Source organism: Typopeltis vanoorti, chromosome 20, assembly GCF_054136105.1.
Source record: "Typopeltis vanoorti isolate ZY-2024b chromosome 20, IOZ_Tvanoo_1.0, whole genome shotgun sequence".
Classification (NCBI taxonomy): Eukaryota; Metazoa; Arthropoda; class Arachnida; order Uropygi; family Thelyphonidae; genus Typopeltis; species Typopeltis vanoorti.
In genome coordinates this window covers 58,041,214-58,062,543 of record NC_143568.1, presented here as the reverse complement: position 1 = coordinate 58,062,543, position 21,330 = coordinate 58,041,214, and the positions used below count along the sequence as shown (strand labels likewise).

General features: G+C 36.4%; 1 protein-coding gene across 1 annotated transcript in view; it reads left to right on the top strand.

Moving 5' to 3' along the window:
• Polr1E (RNA polymerase I subunit E) overlaps positions 1–14,985 on the top strand; it is a 145,576-nt gene extending 130,591 nt beyond the window's left edge. The window contains exon 12 of the mRNA XM_090410465.1: positions 14,757–14,985. Coding sequence (XP_090266591.1) covers positions 14,757–14,895 — 139 coding nt within the window. The 3' untranslated portion in view covers positions 14,896–14,985. The remainder of the gene's footprint in view (positions 1–14,756) is intronic.
• The last annotated feature ends 6,345 nt before the right edge of the window (positions 14,986–21,330 follow it).

The window sequence follows — 21,330 nt, the reverse complement described above, 5'->3', positions numbered from 1 at the left end:
GCCAAGAAGCTCAACCATCTCATTAAAAGTAAGTAGTAACATAATTATATGATATTATTTATTTCGACTACAGTTTCCTATTATTCTCGTTACTGGTTTTGGAATTAATCCAGTTTTAAAATCGGGGACGAAACCAAAGTTACGCAAAGTGACGTCACGGTGAGGCTCAGCTCTGCTGGCGAGGAAGATAGCTGCCTGTGTCATGTTTAGCGAAGTTCCGTATCTCATATGGTCATTTGTGGGAATATGCTGCCGAGCACACTGAATCCGTCACATGCAGACAACAACATCCGTATGGTCATGAATTGTACAGAAGCACACATCACAACGTTACGAATACAAGCAGCACACAGGAGAGATATAAATAAAACCACCACACAATTAATGAATCTGCCAGATTTACAATGACCACTGTTGTGCCTCTGGATAAAACAGGACATTTATACACTCATCCCTTGATTTACGTCCGTCATCCCATAAGGGAATAAATAACATTTTCTGCTATACTTTTGAACAAGATGCAAGCGAGCGTAAGGTAAAGCATGCACAGTGGCAACAGCGTTTTCAGCGGCAACTTCCCTCGGCAGTCAGCACATGTCTTCAGCCATTCCTCTGTTGAATTTGTGTTTGATAAATGGGTTATTTGTGTATTTATCGTTAAATATTTCACGATATTTTGTGCAACATCGCCACTGCATGCCCAATTAAAAAGCTTAGTGAAGAATCACAGAAAAAGAAGTGAGCAATTGATCTTGAAACGAAGTTTCAAGTTACAAAGCAATATGAAGCTGGTAAGCCCATCAATGTGATCGCACATGACTTCGGATGGTCTTCTCATTCTACAGTGACGACTATTTTGAAAAATAAGGATAAAATCGTCGAGGCTGTGAAAGGATCTGCTTCCGTTAAATCGACAAGAGTGACGAAGCAAAGACAGGGTTCTATTGGTGAAATGGAGAAGCTACTTGCATATGCATAGAGGACCTGAACCAAAAACGATTGCCCCTTAAGCACTGTGACCATAACTGCTAAGGCACTAAGTCTCTTCAACATGTTGAAGGAGAAAGCAGGGCCTGATTATGATTACGAATTCAAAGCTTCTTCCGGTTGGTTGTTTATAATGTGAAAATGTATGGGAATCTGTAAGTGCCTAGAAGGCTGCCAAGGAGTTTGTTTAAAAATTGGATAAAATTATTACAGAGGAAAATTATTTGCCCCAGCAAATATTTAATATGGATGAGACGTCCTTGTTTTGGAAAAAAAAAAAATGCCTGAGTAGACATTCATCCACAAAAAGCTACAATCTATACCTAATTTTAAAGCTCTTAATCCCCGTATGACGATTCTGTTATGGGTAATGTGACTGGATATAAACTAAAACCATTTGTGATATGACACAGTGAGAATCCACAAATCTTCAAAAACATTAGGAAGCATACTCCCAGTCCATTATCGGAGCAATAAGAAGTCGTTGATGACTCAAAAATTGTTTGAGGATGCCTTAATCAACTGTTATGCAAGTGAAATGGAAAGTTATTGTTTGAAAGAAAATGTAGAATTTAAAATTTTATTAATTCTAGTAATGCTCCAGGTCATCCGTCTTGTACGTCTTAAAGCGGCGATCTTCACCAACTTTAAGGTCATGTTTCTCCCTCCAAATACTACTTCTTTAATCCACCCGATGGATCAGGGAGTTCTTGCAGTGTTTAAAGCTTATTATTTACGGAGAACTTTTTCACCAGCCAGTTCTGCTACTTAAGGAAATAACCAGACTCTCATGTAATTCTGGAATGCATTCAATATTTATCATGCTATTAAAAATATTGCTGTGGTGCTTAGGACGAAGTGACCTCTCAGTGCACGAGTAGCATATGGAAAAAAGACATTAAAAAGGTTTGTGCATGATTTTAGAAGTTTGTAATAGTGAGCCTAGCAAATAATCTGAATCTTGAAGTGAATGATGACGACATAATTCAACTCATAGAAAGTTATCCCCCCCCCCGAAGAGTTGACGGACAAAGGATTGGTCAAACTGGAGGAACAACTGTTGTAGAAGAGGAAAAACGAAAAGGAAGAGGGAAAAGAGGTAGTTAAACAATGTACAGTGAAGGGTCTTGCAGAAATGTTCTTTGCAGTTAGCGATGTTCTCAAAATGGCTGAAGACATGGACCCCAAATGTTGAATGCTACTTAATAATAGAAACAAAAGTACATGATGCGTTTGCTTGCTATGAACAAATTTATGATGAAAAGAAGAGGAATAAGCAAAGCACATTGGACATTTTCATCTTAAAAACAAAGGCTACACCAGAAGAGTGACAGCCTGGTCCTTCACACAGGGAAGGTAATGAAGATGTGATTGTAGAGGAAGATTTGAATGATTATTTTCCTGTTTTATAGTGGCAGTAACACAGTGCAGTTTTATAATAAGGTTTAAAAATTAAAATGGCAGTATGCTTATTAGGGTTAAGTCCCTAACTCCTATGACTCTATTGATTTGATGTATCAACTTACGTCCTGTCGGATGGAATGGAACCCGGACGTAAGTCGAGGGGATGACTGTAATAAAACCACCATCATAACAGGATTAGTACAAATCACATGTGTACGGTATATATGGCATACAGTCGCTGGCAGGAAAATGAGCCCGACCACGTAGATGGTACTTGACGTCTGACATCGTGGGGTTGGACTGTTTATAGATATCAGGAATGACCTCACATTACAAGATATCTTAAATTTTTTTGCATGTCATGGAAAATTCCTCGGGGAAATAAGGCAATTCATCTTCTGGAAGTGTGTCGGGGGGGGGGGGGGGGGGGCAATAATGGCTTTGGGATGTTCTGAGTGAAATTTTTGGGTATATGCAGGGGATGGTTTGGACAGGATGTTATCCATGATGGAATCCATGGATGTCACGTTCGTATTCAGTATTATGATGAATGGAGTAAGATAAGAACAACAGTTTTCCCTCGTCTCACAACACACTTAGCGAATGGAACAGCTTACTTGTCGCAGGTTGAATCAGAGGGTGCATTAAAAGAAAAGTCTTTGTGGGAATGGGGACAACATATAAAAGTTGTTGTGGATAGATGAATGGGGATAAAAAATAAACGTTGTGAGCAGATGAAAGAAGGTCTCAGCAGGATGGCGCTGTTCCCCATTCATTTGCCCATGGTACCAATGGCCCTAAAATTGTAGTTGTGGGGTTGAGCTTAATGAGTGTAGGCAGATGGGGGATAACACATAAAATATAAAAGTTGCTGTGGGCAGATAATGGGGATATCAGTGGGACGGTGCTGATATTCCCATTCATTTGTCCACAACAAATCGGAAACTGATACCTTTATTTGTTTAATAAAAATTAAAACTTTGTTCCGTGATGATACAGTTTTAATCGTTTACTTCCAACCAGCCGGCCTGGTTGGCCGAGTGGTTAGAGTATCCGCTCTCCAGCCAAAATACTGCGGGTTCGAATCCGCCGTGGGCATCGATGTTTATGATTGTCTGTGAAAGTATTAGTGGTGATAGTCAGCAGTAGATGGCGTTGGTGTAGCAGTAACACGAAGAGTTGTATAGTAGATGCCCTCCCTCGATGAGTCTTTGGACTCCCTGGAGGTGTCATATAATAATAAAAAATTAATTATGTTTCCATATGTATTTGTAAATGTAATATGTAAACGTTGTATGTAAATCTAATATGTATATACATATGTTGTAAATGTATATATAAATATTGGTAATACCCACATACATTTTTTAAAAAAATTTCATAACTTAGTGGTCTGTAGAATTGCTTTAGGCATTTTACTGTCCTTGGGCTTAGAAAGGTTGAGAAATGCTGCCATAATGCATAGCATTATTCATGTCTGTAAAGATATATGCATTGCATTATAGGATACTAAGGCTGATGTCATTAGCGTGTATATACAAGTAGCCTAGTCGTAAATTGACTTCACGAGCAAACTTTGCTTACACTTGGATAAAGGATTAAACCAAGAATATAATTTTTTGGCATCTTGCATTAAATAAATCATTGCCAGTTTTAATTCCCTTATCTACCAGACTATCCTGTGTTGGATATGCAGCTAAATGAAGAGAGCTATTACATGGAAGTGAAACTTTAATGGTAATAAAAAAAATAAAAAGAAATAAGTGAAGCATATCCAGCAACCAAATGAGATTTATAAGAACTACAGGCTATACTAAACTAGATTTAAATAAAAAGAAAGAAAGAGACACAGAAAGCAAAAAGTTATATAATTTTGAAAACCAGCAAAGGATGCTATGTACTCAACGTCCGTTGTACGTTAGAATGAAGTAAAGCAGTTACCCCTCCCTCTATTTCCCCCCCCCCCTCCTCCCAAAAATAAAAAATAAAAAGTAAATAAATTAACTCTGCTTCAGAAGTGAATGGTATTCTGGAAATCCACTTCTTCTCTGCAGAACATTCCTATTCTAAACAAATTTGGATGTAAAAAATATAAACTGCCATTCTCTGTTTAAAAAAAAAAAAAAAAACTTTCACCCTGAAGGAGGAGGATGTAGTCACAGTGTTAGAATATTTGCTTGAAATTCAGTGTTTTTAATCAGTTTTATTTTCTTTACCTTTGTTATCTTTATCTTCAAAAACATTACTGCATGTGAAATGTTGATTAAATTATTGAATTTTTTTTTACCATTTGTGTTGTTAATAAGTCTTCGAAAATCTTTTATTGATATTAATTTTTATGTTTATTTCGTCTATTTTTCTTTAGGAGTATCCCTAAGGGGTACTTACTCCTAAAGAAAAATAGTAAAATAGTAATAGAAAAATAATAATAATAATAAAGTGTAACATGAAAAATTTTACAGAAATAATATCTTTTATTAATATGCTTAACCAACATGTATAAATGGAATTTTATACAGAGCAGTTCATATTTGTTGTATATTTAAATAAGCACATCATGATAGGTCCTTTTGAAAACAATGGCAATATTAGCAAAGAGGCATTAGCCCTAATATCAATGTGAAGTTTTCATTGCAAAACTAGTCCTTGATAGCCTCCAAAATTCAGTCGATATAGATGAAGTCCTGTGGTTGGAAAGACCTGGATTCAAATCCTGTAAGTTATTCAGATGCAAATTATACATGACGTGTTTCATTTTGAAGATCCTTGTATTAATTCTTTCACTGCAAATTTTATTACATATTTTTTTATTAGATAAGCATCTACTTTCACTGTGCTGTGAAAATGAAGGTTATAATATCAGCTCATGACAAACATGTAAATCAAAGAATAAGTTTGCTATAGTGAATTTAGAAGAACAAGAGTATCTTTCCACAGATTATGTAATTTATGATGCTTTTCTCCAGATTTCGGCAGAATATCCCTTTCCTTAACTGGTTTGCCAGGATAAATATTCTCATGGTAGTGTAACTAATCTTATCCCTTCCAAGAAACTTTGTTTTGCCTTGAAGCTTTACACGCATCCTTAAATACTTTAATTTGGTCTAGCATACTGGTTCTTTTTCTTCTCCTGTGGACACACTCTCCATCTTCACAAAACAATGTAGGTTTCACTGCACAGTAACTATGTCTTTATAAAAAGGATCTACAAAATTTAGATAGAGATCTTTGTTTCTCGTGATTTTCAAAGTATCACTTTATGACAAATGGTTTAGAAATCATGGGAATATAATAAGAATGTCTGTTTTGTAGATCTGGAAAATGGATATGAAAAGATACCAGAAGTCTTCAAAATAATCAATTTTAATGAGTAAATGGAATTTTATACAGAGCAGTTCATATTTGTTGTAAGTCAAAGTTAGGAAGTTAAATACAGGAAGATCATTTGATGTCAAATAAATCAGGTATAAGACAAAGATGCACAGTGTCTCCTCTCTCTGTCTCATTTATCATCTGTATAGATCGCATTATGCAAAAAGTGGCATTAAACCTGATATCAAAATTAGAATGTTCATCTTAGCTTTTTATTTCATGCAGTTGATGTTATTCTCCTAAATAAATCAATTGCAAATCTTCAGGATTTGTTAACTAAATTGAATAACTGCTGTAACAAAATTGGCATGAAAATCAACATTAAAAAGACAAAACCTAAAATAGGCAAGAACCTGGAAACCATCAATTGCATTCTATAAGGGAGTCAGTTAAATAAATATATATGGAATAAGAGACAAATTAGCCAAAACTTAAACTAGCAGTGTACAAGACAGAGTTTAAACTGATTTTAACTTGTTGATCTAGATATAGATTAGGAAAAGAAAAAAAAAAAAAAAAAACACGGTCAAAGACACTGAGATCACAGATGTTGAGAGTCCTGAGAAAATTTAGGAAATGAACGAATGTCATTAATGGCAGAATGATATTAAAAATATCAGGAAGGAACTTAACTGGGTTAATGCAGTCAGAAGTGCCCTACAAAATATAAGATCTAACAGCAATTGGACAAATTAATTTGGAGGAAGTAGTAATTACATAAGCATTGTCTCCATGAATACTCTTCCAAAAACATCAAAGGAAATTGTATGCATAGAGGTTCTTTGAACCGATGCCAAGGACACTAAAGGCAGAGGAAATTCAAAAATTAAGAACAACACAATTTAGTATGGAAAGAAGTATGCTTGGTATCACAAGACTGGGTCACAAAAAGAATACGTGGATAAGAAACCAAACCAAAGTCTCTGACTTCATAGGAAGCGTGAAACATCTGAAGTGGCAATGGGCCTGGCATATTGCTCAAAGTCAAGATTGAGAATGGATAAAAGAAGTACTGGATTGGATTCCATGAGAGGAAAAACAACTACGAAGCCGACCTAAATCACTGTGGATTGGTGGTATCATCAGATTTGCAGGAGTGACATGGGAAAGGAGAGCCATGGACAGACGGTTTTTTTGGAGTAATCTTGGAAAGATCTCCATCCAACAGTGAATCAACAATGGCTGATTCACTGCTGCTGATGATGATAATTTCAAGATGGACAGTAAAGGGGTGTTTGTTAGCAGTGGCTCTTGTTTTAATGATTTTGGAGGAATGATAGTGGCCAGTTCAGCAGAGCACTGTCCATGAAAGTATCTGGAAGAGGCACAAGGTAGAAACTAATGGCTAAACGGATATGGGCTTTGTATAGAAGTGTGAAGTAGTGTCTTGTGTGAAAAAGTACACAAAATTTTTTTGGCTGCTGCAGAAGCTATAATTAAAATGTGGTTATGCCAGGAGAGATTGCAGGTCATTCTGAGTCAGTCCAAATTAATCTGTACTCTGTCAAGATTCCAATATTATCAGATCTTATATTTCTGTGTTTTAAGGCACTGTCTACTGCAGCAATCCATCTACATCTCGGTTATCCTCTAGGTCTTTTCCCTGCCAACTTGACAAAGAACACTTGTTTTGCTAATCTTTACTCTCCCATTCTGTTTAAGGGACCATACTATCTTAGATTAGCTCTACTAACAAATTCCTGAATGCTAACAACAATGGCACGCTCTTTCCTAATATCCCCATTTTTAATGTGATACTGCCATTGGTGCCATCTTTTCACTCCACTAATCTTTCTCGGAACTATCTTGCCATGCTCATTCACAACAAGCTTTTAGAATTCAAACCCACAGTCTTTCCATTGAATAAATAGTGAGTTTTACTATCTGACCACTCAAACATGTTTTGGTAATGGAATTAGTGTGTCTGACAAATGGTGATTATATAGAAGAGTGATGCATAAGTGTTCATGTCACTTATGTGCATTGCTGAAAAATACCTTGTCAGGTAAGCCAAGTTTTCTTTGTCTAGATGTCAACTTTTTTTTAATCAAGATTCAGTTCAAGACCATTTAATATATTAATGACATGGTTCCTTTACAATTTATAAAGTTAATTTTTCTCTCTTCATTACTGATGCAAATTTGGTTACAATGGAAACAGTTGAGATGAGCTAATGCTTCTTTGGAATAATCTGAAATGGCTGAATCAGGTGTGAAAGTGGAGCCTAAATTTAACGTAGAAATTACAAGTGTATATGATGTATACACTTGGATCGAAAGCATTTGGTAATGGGTGAATATAGAAGCACAAAAAATTACTGTTTTAACTAAAGGAAGTTTTATGCAAAAAAAAAAAAAAAGTTATTATTATTAAGAGAGACCTCCAGGGAGTCAGAGACTCATCGAGGAAGGCCACTTACTACACATTAGCTATCATACTTATTCTTGAATTCATTCACAGTGCTTGCACTCACAACATCCAAGGGCAATCCATTCCAATCACGCACCACCCACTGATAGAAAAATCTAGCCCTCACACCCTTCTTGGCTGCCTTTATGTCTAGATGGTATGCACTTGGATAAAGGATTCAATGTGAGTAAATGTAAAGTCATTCACTTCGGCATGATGAGATATCCAATGTTGTATTATTTTGGTGGGATTAGGCTAGAAGAAACTGATGAGGCTAGGGATCTTGGGGTGTTAATTGCCCTCTCATTCTTTCCCCACCCTCCATAAATTGAAAAATTCCATCAATTGAAATCTTGTATGATTCTTGCAGAAGTTTGTAAGTCTCAATCATATCACCCCTCTTTCTCCTGTTTGCTAGTGTCTGCGGTCTACAAATTCTCAATCTGTCTTCATAATCAGTATTCGACAATCCTGATATCATTTTTAACACTCTCCATTTTTACTCTCTCCAATATATCAGAATTGCAACAGAAACCAAGAGACCAGACCTGCACACAATAGTCCAAGTGAGGTCTTATCAAGGCCTTGTAAAGAGGCAAAATAACATCCTCATCTTTACATGTGAATGTTCGTTTCAGCATTGCAATTACCGTTTGAGTTGTATTTACAATTTTTGCTATATGACCCTTGAACTTCAACTTCCTGTTTACGAAAACTCTAAGATCCAAGAAACCTGATCAGTTTCTTCTAGCCTAATCCCACCAATATAATGCAACATTAGATATCTAATCATGACAAAGTGAATGACTTTACATTTACTCACATTGAACTGACACCCATTTTCCCATGCCCGCAATTCCAGCCTATTCGAATCATTCTGCAAGTACTGCATATCAGCAGCATTCCTGATTACCCTACCTATCTCTGCATCATCAGCAAATAGCTGTATGTCGCTTGTCAAATCCTTCCCAGTATCATTAATGTACAGATTGAATAACAGTGAACCAAGTACTGATCCTTGTGGTACACCACTTGTTACCTTAAATCTTGCAGACTCGCATCCCCTCCCGTATACCACTTTTTGATATCCATCAGAAAGCCATCCTCTTATCCATGCTAATAATCTATAACCAAAACTCATTTTCTCCAATTTATGCAACAGTCCACCATGCTGTATTCTCTCAAAAGCCTTAGCAAAATCCAAAAGTATCATGGTATGTCCATTCCCTTTGTCTAGTTCAATGGTAACATTGTTATAGAATGTGAGCAAGTTGCTAAGACATGACCTTCCCTTAGTAAACTCATGTTGTTCATTGCAAAGTAGAGATTCACTGTCAACCCATTTCTGAATGCGAGCCTAACCAACTTTTCCAAAATCTTCACCACCAGTCCTGAGATACTAATTGGTCGATGGTTGGATACATCGGTCTTTGCACCACCCTTATGGAATGGAATTACCATTAATTAACTTCCCTGTTCTGAGACGCATAACAGCCTGGTCAAAGGAATGGCCAGTTCAGCTGAACACTCTTTTAGCACACGTGCTGATATTCCATCAGTCCCTATTCATCATCACGAACCATGGGCTCGCTGTCCATTGGTGTCCGATGCCTCCTTCACTATCTTCTTACACCTTTCTTTGTCCAGTGCACAGTGTTGCAGTTTCTGTACACCCATTCCACACTACTCCTTTATATCTACTATCCATTCTCTGTATGATCTATCTCTTCTGTTTAAACCATCCAAAATACCAGATGTCTTTATCTTCCTCACTCATTCTACAGATGTGTCCAAATAATTTGCACTTCTGTTTTATAATCTTCTGCATTAGATTCTCTTTTGGTTGTATCTTCTGATAGAGCTCTTCATTTGTGATTTTCTGTACCCATCCTATTCTTAGAATCTTCCTGCAACAAGTTCTTTCAAATGCCAAAATTCTTTTTCTTGATTCCTTATTTATTACCCATGTTTCAGATCCATACAGTACACTGCTCAAGATGCATGTTTGCAGGCTGATCACTTTACTTTTCCAGATGTTATCCATGGCCTTCAGATTTGTTCTTCCCTTTGCAATCCTGATCTTTATTTCTTTTTTACAGTCCAAATCATACGTCATTTTACTTCCCAAATATGTAAATTGTTCTACATTTTCTATATCAATTCCATCCACTTGTGTCTTTTGTTTCATGTTCTTCTCACCAGATACCATTGTCTTTGTTTTTTCCAAGTTCATAACAAGTCTCCAAATCTCTTCCCTTCCTCATTTAACATTTTCAGTGTTTTTTGTAGTTCTCTTTCATCTTCTTCAATAATAACAATGTCATCTGCAAATCTCAGATTGTTAATTCTCATTCCATATACAGATATTCCTTTTGCATCTTCCTTCAGTTTGTCCATTGCTCTTTCTAAATGTGCGATGAACATGCTTGATGATATTGGATCCCCCTATCTAGTACCTCTGCTTGTTATAAACCATGTCCTCAAATCATCACCTTTTCTAACTGCTGTAACTGCATTCTGATAAACATCTTTTAATATAGCTATTAGTTTTTTATCAATTCCATAGGATTCCAGAACTGCTAATGTCACTTTCTGAACAATACTGCCAAATGCTTTCTGAAAATCAACAAAGCAAGTATATATGTTTTTGTTTTTTTCTCCTAGCTTTCTCTGCTATTAACCTCATTGTCAAAATCTTTTGAATTGTAGTTCTATTCTTCTTAAATCCTGCTTGCTCATCTGCAAGGTATGCTTCCAATTGTGTTCTCAATCTTTCTGTCAATGTCATCATCACCACTTTATCAAGGTAACTTGTCACGGCAATTGTTCTATAATTTTTACATTCTAACTTATTTCCTTCCTTCTATAATGTCACTAATATTGATTTCACCCACTCCTCTGGCATTTTCCCTTCTTTCTATACCATATTTAATCATTTCTCCAGTGATGTTATCGTTACCAGGACTCTTATTGTGTTTTACCATCCTATTGCTTTTTCTACCTCTCCTCTTGAAATATCCGTATCATGCTCATTACCTGGTTGGTATATCTGCTTCAATTCTTCAGTCAGTTTCCCAACGCTATCTAACTCTAGTTTTTCTTCATATAACTCACTACAGTACAGTACACTAATTGTACAGTGATGGACAGTATCTTGTCCACCACTGTAAAATTTTTTCTTTATTCATCAATACTTTTGACTTTTTCATCTTTAATTCTGGTCTGTTTTGGTTGCCACTTTCTATTAATGGTTCTGATCATTTTGTATACCTCCCTTGTTTTATGCTCTCTATAGTACTGTTCTATATTGTTGAATTGGGCTTCTAACCATTTCATCTTATCCATTCTGACTGCTTTTTTCACCTCATTACACTTTCTTCTATATTGCTCCTCTATTTGTTCTTATCTTCAACATTCTTTTCTCCTGTGCTAACTTCAGTGTTTCTTGTCTCATCCATTTCTTCTTGATCTTCTCTTCTTCTGGTACTCTTTCTTCAATTGCAACTTCTATCGCTTTCATTACTCTTTTCACTCTTAGATTAGAGTTTTTTTTTTCCTCCACACTTAAGTTTCTCTTCTAGCACTGTTATGTACATTCTTCCTATTTCTGCTTCACTTATTCTTGCTGTATCTCTTCTATTCATGTTGGGGTTTATATTTCTTTTTTAATTTCAACTTGATTTTTGCAATCACTAAACTGTGGTCCGAGTCTATATCCACTCTTTGAAAAGTTTGACACTGCTGTACTGACGTTATCCATCTTCTTTTAATTGTAATCATATCAATCATGTTCTTGGTTTTCCCATCGTTTGATCGCCACGTCCATTTTCTACACTCCTTTTGTTGGAATCTTGTGTTACGGATCATCTTGTGGTCCACAGCAAATTCTAACAATTTTTCACCTCGTTCATTTCTTTCTTCAAAACTATATTTTCCCATGACTCTTTCCCAAACATCATTATCTCTTCCAACTTTGGCATTCCAATTTCCTTCAATAATTAGCACATCTTGCTTTGGTATTGTTTCTATTGTCTCTGTCAGATCTTTGTAAAATAAGACGATATCCTCATCTGTTCTGTCAGATGTGGGTGCATATATCTGGACTATTGATATGTTAAATGGTTTTGCCTGAAATCTTGCTACTATGATTCGTTCATTGACTGGTTTGTAGCCTACTAGTGCCTCTCGAGCTCTTTTGTTAAGAAGGAAGCCAACTCCTGCTTCATGCTTGGTGTCATGTCCTGACCATATTACTTCGAATCCATTGATTTCTCCAGATGATGTCCATTGCATCTCTGCCAATCCTAGTATATCACACCAATATCTCTTCATTTCCTCGCGAAGTAATTCTAATTTTCCTGACATTCAGAGTGTCCACACGTTCCTGCTGATAACAGTTCTGTTAGTTTCTGTTTCCTTTCGGTATCCCACTTTTCGATCCAACCCCGATCGCTTGTTGATCTGGGCGACGTCCAAGCCAGCATGTTTTACCTGTTGATTCTATAGGCATGTTGTATACCAACAGGTATACCTGTTGATCCTATAGTCCCTATTGCTGAATTCTTATTCAATTTGTGCAACAGCTCTAAAACCTCAGCCTCACACACCTGCATTTCTTCATCTAGTAAAGAGGTAACAGTGAGCTCAATGTTGTGTTCACCAGGTTGATAGCTTTTAACAAAATGGGCACTCATTAACTGAACAACCTCTTCTGTGTCTGTAATCCTCATACCATCTGGATTTATAAGAGTTATTCTTTCATATTCATTTTTTCTTTTACTTGCAGCATATCGATATAACTCTTGTGGATTGTCTTTAGCACGCAGAGCCAGTTTCTTTTCATACTCAGAACTTTGCTTTACGTACAACAGTTGTGACTATTCTAGCCTGCTGCTTATAACGTTCATAACGGATTTCATCCTTATGCAAACGGTAATCCTTCCACATCGTCCTTTTCTTACAAATTTCTTGCATAATAAGATTACACATCCATTTGACTCCTACTCTATATATTCTTCAAACTCTCGGGACACATTCTGATATTGCATCATTCAAATATTGTTTAAACACCTCTCGTGCACTGTCGATATTCTTTCCATCCAGCAACCATTTCCCATTTCACTGAACTCGGTCTACTCCTCAGTTGGTCATAATTTCCTGCTTTGTACTTCAGCATGTAACCTTTTCTGAATGGAACGTTCATAAACTTAGTCACTTCCCAAGTGAGTACCTCATGATCAGTCACCAACTGGGAACAGAATAGTTACGTCTTTAACCGAATCGCCCTCTGACACTATAATCAAATCTAACACTCTTTGACCTCAAGTTCTTCCTTCTGTCACATGCTGCTTGAAGAAATTGTCTTGCAACAGCTCAATAAATGCATTTTCATTCTTCTCTTGAAATTCTACTGCTACCCAATCAATATTTGGATAATTAAAGTCTCCCATTATGATTACTCTTTTCGTGCTCATCTTTTCTATTTGGTAATGCATTTCTTCATCACTAGCATCCTATCCACCAGGTCTGTAACAACACCCCACTATATAATTGATCTTGTTAGATTCCACCTCACACCAGGTGGCTTCAAACTCAGTGCCACATGAAATATTGTTAGTAGCAGTATTACAATCATAGGATTCAAGTCATTTGATATCATTAGCAACACACTCCCTCCTCTTTATCCTTTCTTAAAATATTGTACCCTTGACACTCGATACCAGTTAGTATGTTTGATTCCGATAGCCAGGTCTCACTAATACCTACAATTTGAGGTTGCAACATATTGACGAAAACAACAAACTCTATCCCTTTGTTTCTGATACTCCTAGCATTCGTGTATACACATAATAATCTACCTGCTTGTTCTTTTGTATTGTCTTGTCTGCAGTCTGCCTGACACAGTTGGACAACTTGCAAATCTCTGTTCTCTAATGTCTTACACATGTAGACTTCTTTGCACACACTTGATGGGTCCGAACCGGACGAACACAAACCCGAAACTGTTCTCTCCTCGTCAGCATTTCCATGACAAAGTCCATTGGCATCATTAACATTATGTAATATTGTCGCACTTATGCTCACATTCACACTGTTCCCCCCTTTATAATTAGTTTCCCTGACTCTGTGTTAGGTCTCATACCAGTTATTAGTTTTTCCAGACTCCTGATACCAAACACATTTAGTTATGGTGCACTTAATGTCAAGTCTGGTCTCCAGTCATACTAGATTATGGCCCAGTGCATCGCTAAAAGGCTGGTTTAGATTTTATATTAACTCAGTTTGAGCTTAAGAATAAAATCAGATTTTATTCAAAAATCATATTACAGATTAATTGAATAAAATTATTACTTATGCTTAATAATGCTCAGTCATAATCATATCATTGCTTTTTTGTTATGTATTCTGTTAATCAACAAGATCATATTGTGTTGCATGTTTTAAATATAACAATTAGATGCCACCCTCATCTGGAAAGTTATGCACATCTCTAAATTCTTTGATTTGATTTATTGAATGGAAGTGACACACTGCTTTTTTAATCAGTTTTTAATGTGTTATTATTTGTTTTTCATAATTAACAGGATTATAACCATAGCATACACTTTAGGATGTCATATTTCCAACAAGAAGATAGACACTACATTTACTGCAAAAGTGGCTGAACTGAAAATACCCCTCTTTGTTCCAAATAAAAAACCATTCAGGGGAAGAAAAAAATAATATTTGTTTGCGTATGTGTGTGTGTATACACACTGTATATCTTATGTAACGTGTCATTGTTCGGAAAATTATTAAATCTTGTACAGCGGCTTTAGTTTCTTTTTGTGTTCTAAAGTAGCACCCTGAGTAATGTCTTTATTATTTATTACATATATTGTTATTGTGTATATATGTTTACAGGTTTCATCCTCCTCCCCACTTGCACATTCCGCTTGCTTCTCACAGCAACTTATGATATTCTAATGATATTAACAATATAATGTTTTATATTATATAACATGGAATAAGAACATTGTGATGTGTGAAAGTAACTATACTGGAATAAGAAAGGGAGATGTTGGGAATGCATAAATAACTGATTTATGGTATTTACAAGCTTGATCTTTTTATCCATTGCAGCATTAAGTAAATCTGCTGAGAAGTAGCCAAAGAAGAAGAAAGCAAGTCAAATTATAAAACTGCACTATTACAATTGCAAATACATATAAAAATAAATACTGTACATATTCTGTGTGGAATCAAATTTTAGCCCAGAAATTTATTAAAAGCCGAAAATAATGCTTTTTTTTTTTTTTTAAAGATATTTGTTGCTTGTTAACAAACATTTGAAAGAATAATCAAAATTGCCAAGTGTGTTTCATAACAGAATTATATTATAGTGACCTCATTCATTGTCGTGACAGTTTTGTATATGTGCAAGGTATGACAATTTAATTCCCGGAATGGCCACATAGTGCCGCCAGTGTGGTGATTTGGTTGGAGTCGCGTGAATAATCATGTTTGTACATCTTTTAACTAATACGTGCATAAACCTCAAACTGATAAAGTCATTTGCTAGTTGGCTGTTGCAAAAACAATAGAGATCTGCATGTAAACTTTGGCATAAAAATGTGTGATCAAAATTTGGAGCAGCGTGTTAACATCAAATTTTGTGTGAAAATCAGCAAAACTGCTACTAAGACATTGGAGCTGTTGAAAGTAGCATATGACTGGAAATTTGATGATGGTGTGGATGCTCTGACAAAGTCCGTTGTCTTTCAGTGGTATAAAAGATTCAAAGGTGAGCAAGAAGATGTGAACAATGACCCCAGAAGTGGGCAGCCAAAAACAAAAATGATGGACACAAATGTGAACAGAGTGCGAAATTTGGTATGGTATGACAGATGATTAAGTGTGCGATTAATGGCTGGTGAATTACAAAGGAATCGAGAAACAGTCAGGGTAATTTTAACTGAAGAATTGGCTATTTGAAAGATTTCTGCAAAGTTTGTTCCTTGGATCTTGACAGATGAACAGAAGCAGTGGCAGGTTCAAGTTGCAACTGATCTTTCTGCAAATAAGCAAATGTTTCCGAGAGTAATTATGGGTGACGAAACCTGATGCTTCCGGTATGATCTCGAAACAAAATGCCAGAGCATGCAGTGGAAAACCCTGAGTTCTCCACATCCAAAGAAAGCACTCATGTCCTGTTCGCAATTCAAGACCATGCATGTGTTTCTTTGATCACAAGGGAATAATCCACTATGAATTCATTGAACAGGGACTAACAATGTCAACTAAGGTCAACCAACAATGCTATTTAGAGATGCTGAAAGGATTACAAGATTCTGGTCTGAGAAAAACACCCGAATTGTGGCCTGACAAGTGGATCATCCATCATGACAATGTGGCACGCCATAGTACACTCGTCATGAGAGAGTTTCCCTGTGATTTCTGGCTGTTTCCAAAATTAAAGACTGCACTAAAAGGATGAAGATTTTCTGACATCACGGCGTAATGTGATAAAGGAACTCGAGTATTCCAGAAAAATAGTTCCGGGCCTGTTTAGAAAAATGAGAACACCATCTAAACCAGTGTATAAATGCACAAGGGGACCACTTCAAAGGTGATAGTAGCCACTAATGTATAGTTCCAAACATAGGTTTTTAACCGGAGCATTCTAGGTATTAAATTGTCACACCTCGTATTGTAGACAATTTTTTTTACATAATTTTGCCATTAAAATCAAACCATAATTTCATTAGACATCAGCTAATGTTATATGGTCATTCCATACATTAATGTGCCACATGAGCTTTTGCAAGGAGACCCTATACCTGACCTTTCTCAGTTTAACTCTCTACACCAGTGAATCCTGAGATGCCATTCTTCTGTTCATTGCTCTTAAGGAGTCCTTTCGAGAACTAATTTGTTTGTTTGCCTTTCTTTGTATGACTCAACAGCCTCCTACAATCACATTTCAAAAGTATATTCTTTTTCAGCTACCCTTTTTCCTCTCAAAGTTATTTAGCTCCAAATTTCACAATCTTATGTTGCAGCTGAAAAAAACAACTGCTTGCAGAATCCTCAGCTTTGTGACAGTATCTTTCCAGACCAACTCTAAACTATTCTCCTAGTTATTTCTAATCTTCTGATGTCATCTGAAGCAGTCTATATTAATGATCGATCCAACACCTTGCCACCTCAATTGTTTCTTCGTTGTTGTTGTCTCCCAGGCCCTTCTATTTATACTTCAAGAACCACAGTGTTCATCTTACTAGGGTTTTAAGTTCTCTGTTCTCACTCTTGACAGTATGAGAGCAAAGGATGCATTTAGTGCTAGATGAGTCTTCCTCATCTATCACTGCATGCATGATATCTTCAATATTTAACAACTGGGGAGAACGTAGGCATCCTTAGCCCACCTGGATCCAATCAGCTGAACACACCTTTTCTTACAATAAAACCAAACCAGTCTTAAGCACCCAGCTTAAGACTGGTTTGGTTTTATTGGAATTACAGCCAAGGAAACCAGAGGTGTTTTATATCTATTAAGTTCTATGAATAGTTCGTCTACAGAATCCATTTAGTGAGAGAATGTTCCCTTCTGGAACGGTCTCCCATCTTATGTATTTCCTAAAGTCTGCAACCCACAGCAGCTCTTCAGGTCAAATTTGAAATTTTTCCTTCCACTGTGTAGGTTGACCAATCAATGATGATGGATTCTCCATAAAAAATTAAAACAGAAAACGATACCAGACTGTCATTTTGTTCCAGTTAACTGGAACAAAACGACGGTCGATCTCTGAGATCAACTGCTGTGATATGATATACAGAAAAGTTTGTTCCTTGCATATGAGATGGAGTTCATTGGTAGATTTTATTTTTTTTTTATTAAAAATGAATTCCTTTTGTAACCTTTATCAATTTTTTTCTTTAATGAGGGGGTGGGGGGTCTGGAAAACAGAGTAACAAGGGTATGAAGCCCCTGTGGCAAGTGTAACTTGCGCCCCCCCCCCCCCCCACTCCCAACCCAAAAATGTAAAAATAGCAAGTTAAATTTTACCAAGTTTAAAGTGGTTTATTGCTGAAATTTAAAAATACAATATAAAATAGCGGACTTTTATATCTATTTATTTTTATTTTTTACATTTTGTGCACGTGTGCAGGTGCCTCTTTTGGCACTGCTGGAAAGTTCTGATAAACACATAGAACAGAAATGTTCTTTCATGTACATAATGAGCGTGTATTTTCTTGATCACAGAACAAATGTAAATAGCTATTTGGGAACATTGATCAAGTGTAAACGGATAAGTATTTTAATACCGACTAGTTTCATCAAACTTAAGCTGTTGGCATTGTCAGGGTACAAGCACTGAGGTTAAAACATCACAAAATAGATCTTAACTGTAAATTCTAAAAATTATAGTTACAAACTAAAATAGCATTGAACGGGAATAATACATGTATCACATGCACATGATTTACTAGTTGTTGCTAAGGGATGTTCTATAGTTAGCATTAAAGTTCATTTCTTGTGTGTTCAGAGATTAATTAGGGTTTTCCATATCTCTGAAAGTATTAATCCCTGGTTCCTGTTAAGGTTAATCTGTAGCTGCTGCTTTAAACATTCGAGAGTGGTAGTTTTCTTTTATGTAAGGGATACAACTTTTGTCCCACTCAATGATATGGTTATGGAGAAATGTGATGACAGGCCTGATATGTCTTGGCTGTTATTTTTAACATAACCAATGTGTTCCTTCTGTCTAATCTCGAGGCTTCTCGAAGTCTGGCCGATGTAACTTGTATACATCGGCCAGACTTCGAGAGTCTGGCCAATGTATACAAGAGCATGGAATATTGTAGACTCCATCATACTTATAGAAAGGATGGGTATCTTTTGGAGATCGTAGTAATTTACGAATTGTTTCTATAGGTTTGAATGTCACTTATTTTGTGTGGTTTGAGGAGATTAGCGAGCTTGTTAGAGATACTGCTCACATATATGGAATGGCGATTGTTGTAATATATCGAGTGTCTTCTCGTTCTCTCGGTGGCTCAGAGAAAATGATTTTGTTGACGAGTCTTCGTGGGTAGCCATTCAAGGCGAGGTTATTAGATATCAATGTTAATTCATCTTGGAGGTCCTTTTCATCTGTTGTAATGCAGACAGCTCTTTTCTTTAGTATGTGTACTATGCTGAGTTTGTGAGAAATGTGGTGTGAGGAGCTGAAATGTAGATAACGTCCTGTATTCGTATGTTTCCTGTAGACTGATAGGTTCATAAGGCCGTTAACTTGCTTCTTAATTAAGCTGTCTAAGAACGGTAGTTGTTTGTGTTTTTCAAGTTCTAGAGTAAATTTAATAGAATGGTGAAAGGAGTTGATTTTTTTGAGAAAATCAATTAAGTCATCTTTGTTGTGGTTCCATACAATGAAGATATCATCTACATATCTCCACCAAATTATTGGTTAAGGCACATATGGACAACCACGGATCGGATCCGGCCCTAATCTATTTCAGCGAAGTTTGTCTGATTCATGGTGTGTTCTACTAACTCACATTAAGCTGACGTCATATGACTTCGGCAAAACACACTATGTTTTCTTCAACCAAGGTCTCTTTCTCACTTTGACTAGCGACGTGTTAGTTCGGTACTTGCGTTGGTGTTGTGTTCTGTTCAGTGCCTGCGGTGTAGAAGACAGTTTGGTTTGACAGTTCTGAATATCGCTTATAAATTTGGGACAATGTCAGGGGTTATTGCAAAAAAAGTAGATGCAGAGAATCGTCAATTTCAAGACAACTAGACGGAGGATTATTTTTTTGTAAATAAAGGTTTGCCTGTATGTTTGCTGTGCAACGAATCCTTATCCGTCAACAAAGAATACAACTTGAAGAGACACTTTACTTCAAGATATACGGATCACCCCAAAATTGGACAACTACGAAAAGATGAAATACAGAAGTTGAAGAACTTGGCTACCCAGCAGCAAATGTTCAACAAGCAAAGAACGCAGCACCACAGCATTGTCAAAGCCAGCTTTGTGGTAAGCGAAAAAATCGCTAAGCATTCTAAGTCATTTGGTGAAGGAGAATTTATCAAAGAATGTCCACTGGATGTTGCAAGTATAATATGTCCTGAAAAGAAACACGACTTCCAGAATATTCGTTTGTCGAGACGTATTGTTGTCCGACGGATAGAAATTATGGCTGATGATATCAAAAAAAGTTTAAAAGAGGATTGTTAGATTGGAAGCATTTTCAATTACTTTGGATGACAGCACCGATGCCTCCGATACAGCACAACTAGCAATATTTATTCGAAGAGTTGATGCGGATTTCAACATCACAAGAATTATTGGTTCTTCGGCCGTTAAAGTACTGGTGAAGATATATTTGACACAGTCAACACAATCTTCGAGAGATTTGGGCTTAAATGGAGTTCGCTATCTGGCATATGCACTGATGAGGCCCCTGCAATGGTTGGTGCACAGAAGGGATTAATTGGAATAGATCATGAAAGAGCAATAGAACTACAGATCCATCCGGAAAAATTAACAAATTTTCACTGCATTATCCACCAACAAAATCTGTGTGCAAAATCGATTAAATTCACAAATGTTATGGAAGTTGTAGTAGTAGCCAGTATTGACTTTATTAAGTCACGTGCACTTAATCACCGCCAATTTAAGGAGTATTTGGCAGACCTATTTTCAGATTATGAAGATGTGTCTTATTATTATGAAGTGAGGTAGTTGAGCAAAGGTAAAATGTTAAAACTATTTTATGATCTGAGACAAGACATTTCAGATTTTATGGACATAAAATTAGGAAGCACAATTAACCAAGTAAAAGATGATGAGTGGATGTGTGATTTAGCATTCTTTGTAGATGTCACTGGATACCTAAACGAACTGAATCTTAAATTGCAAAAACAAGGACGGTTCATGAACTGCATTGGATATGTCAAATCTTTTTTGTAATAAGCTAAGATTGTTGGAAAGTCAGATAAGAGCTAAAAATTGTTAGCATTTTCCTACTCTAGCAACTCATAAAAATATCCCTTATATAATTGTTATGGAGATGAAGTGAAGGCACTGATATATAATTGTTATGGAGATGAAGTGAAGGCACTGATAGAGCAATTTGATACAAGGTTTGCCGACTTCAAAAACA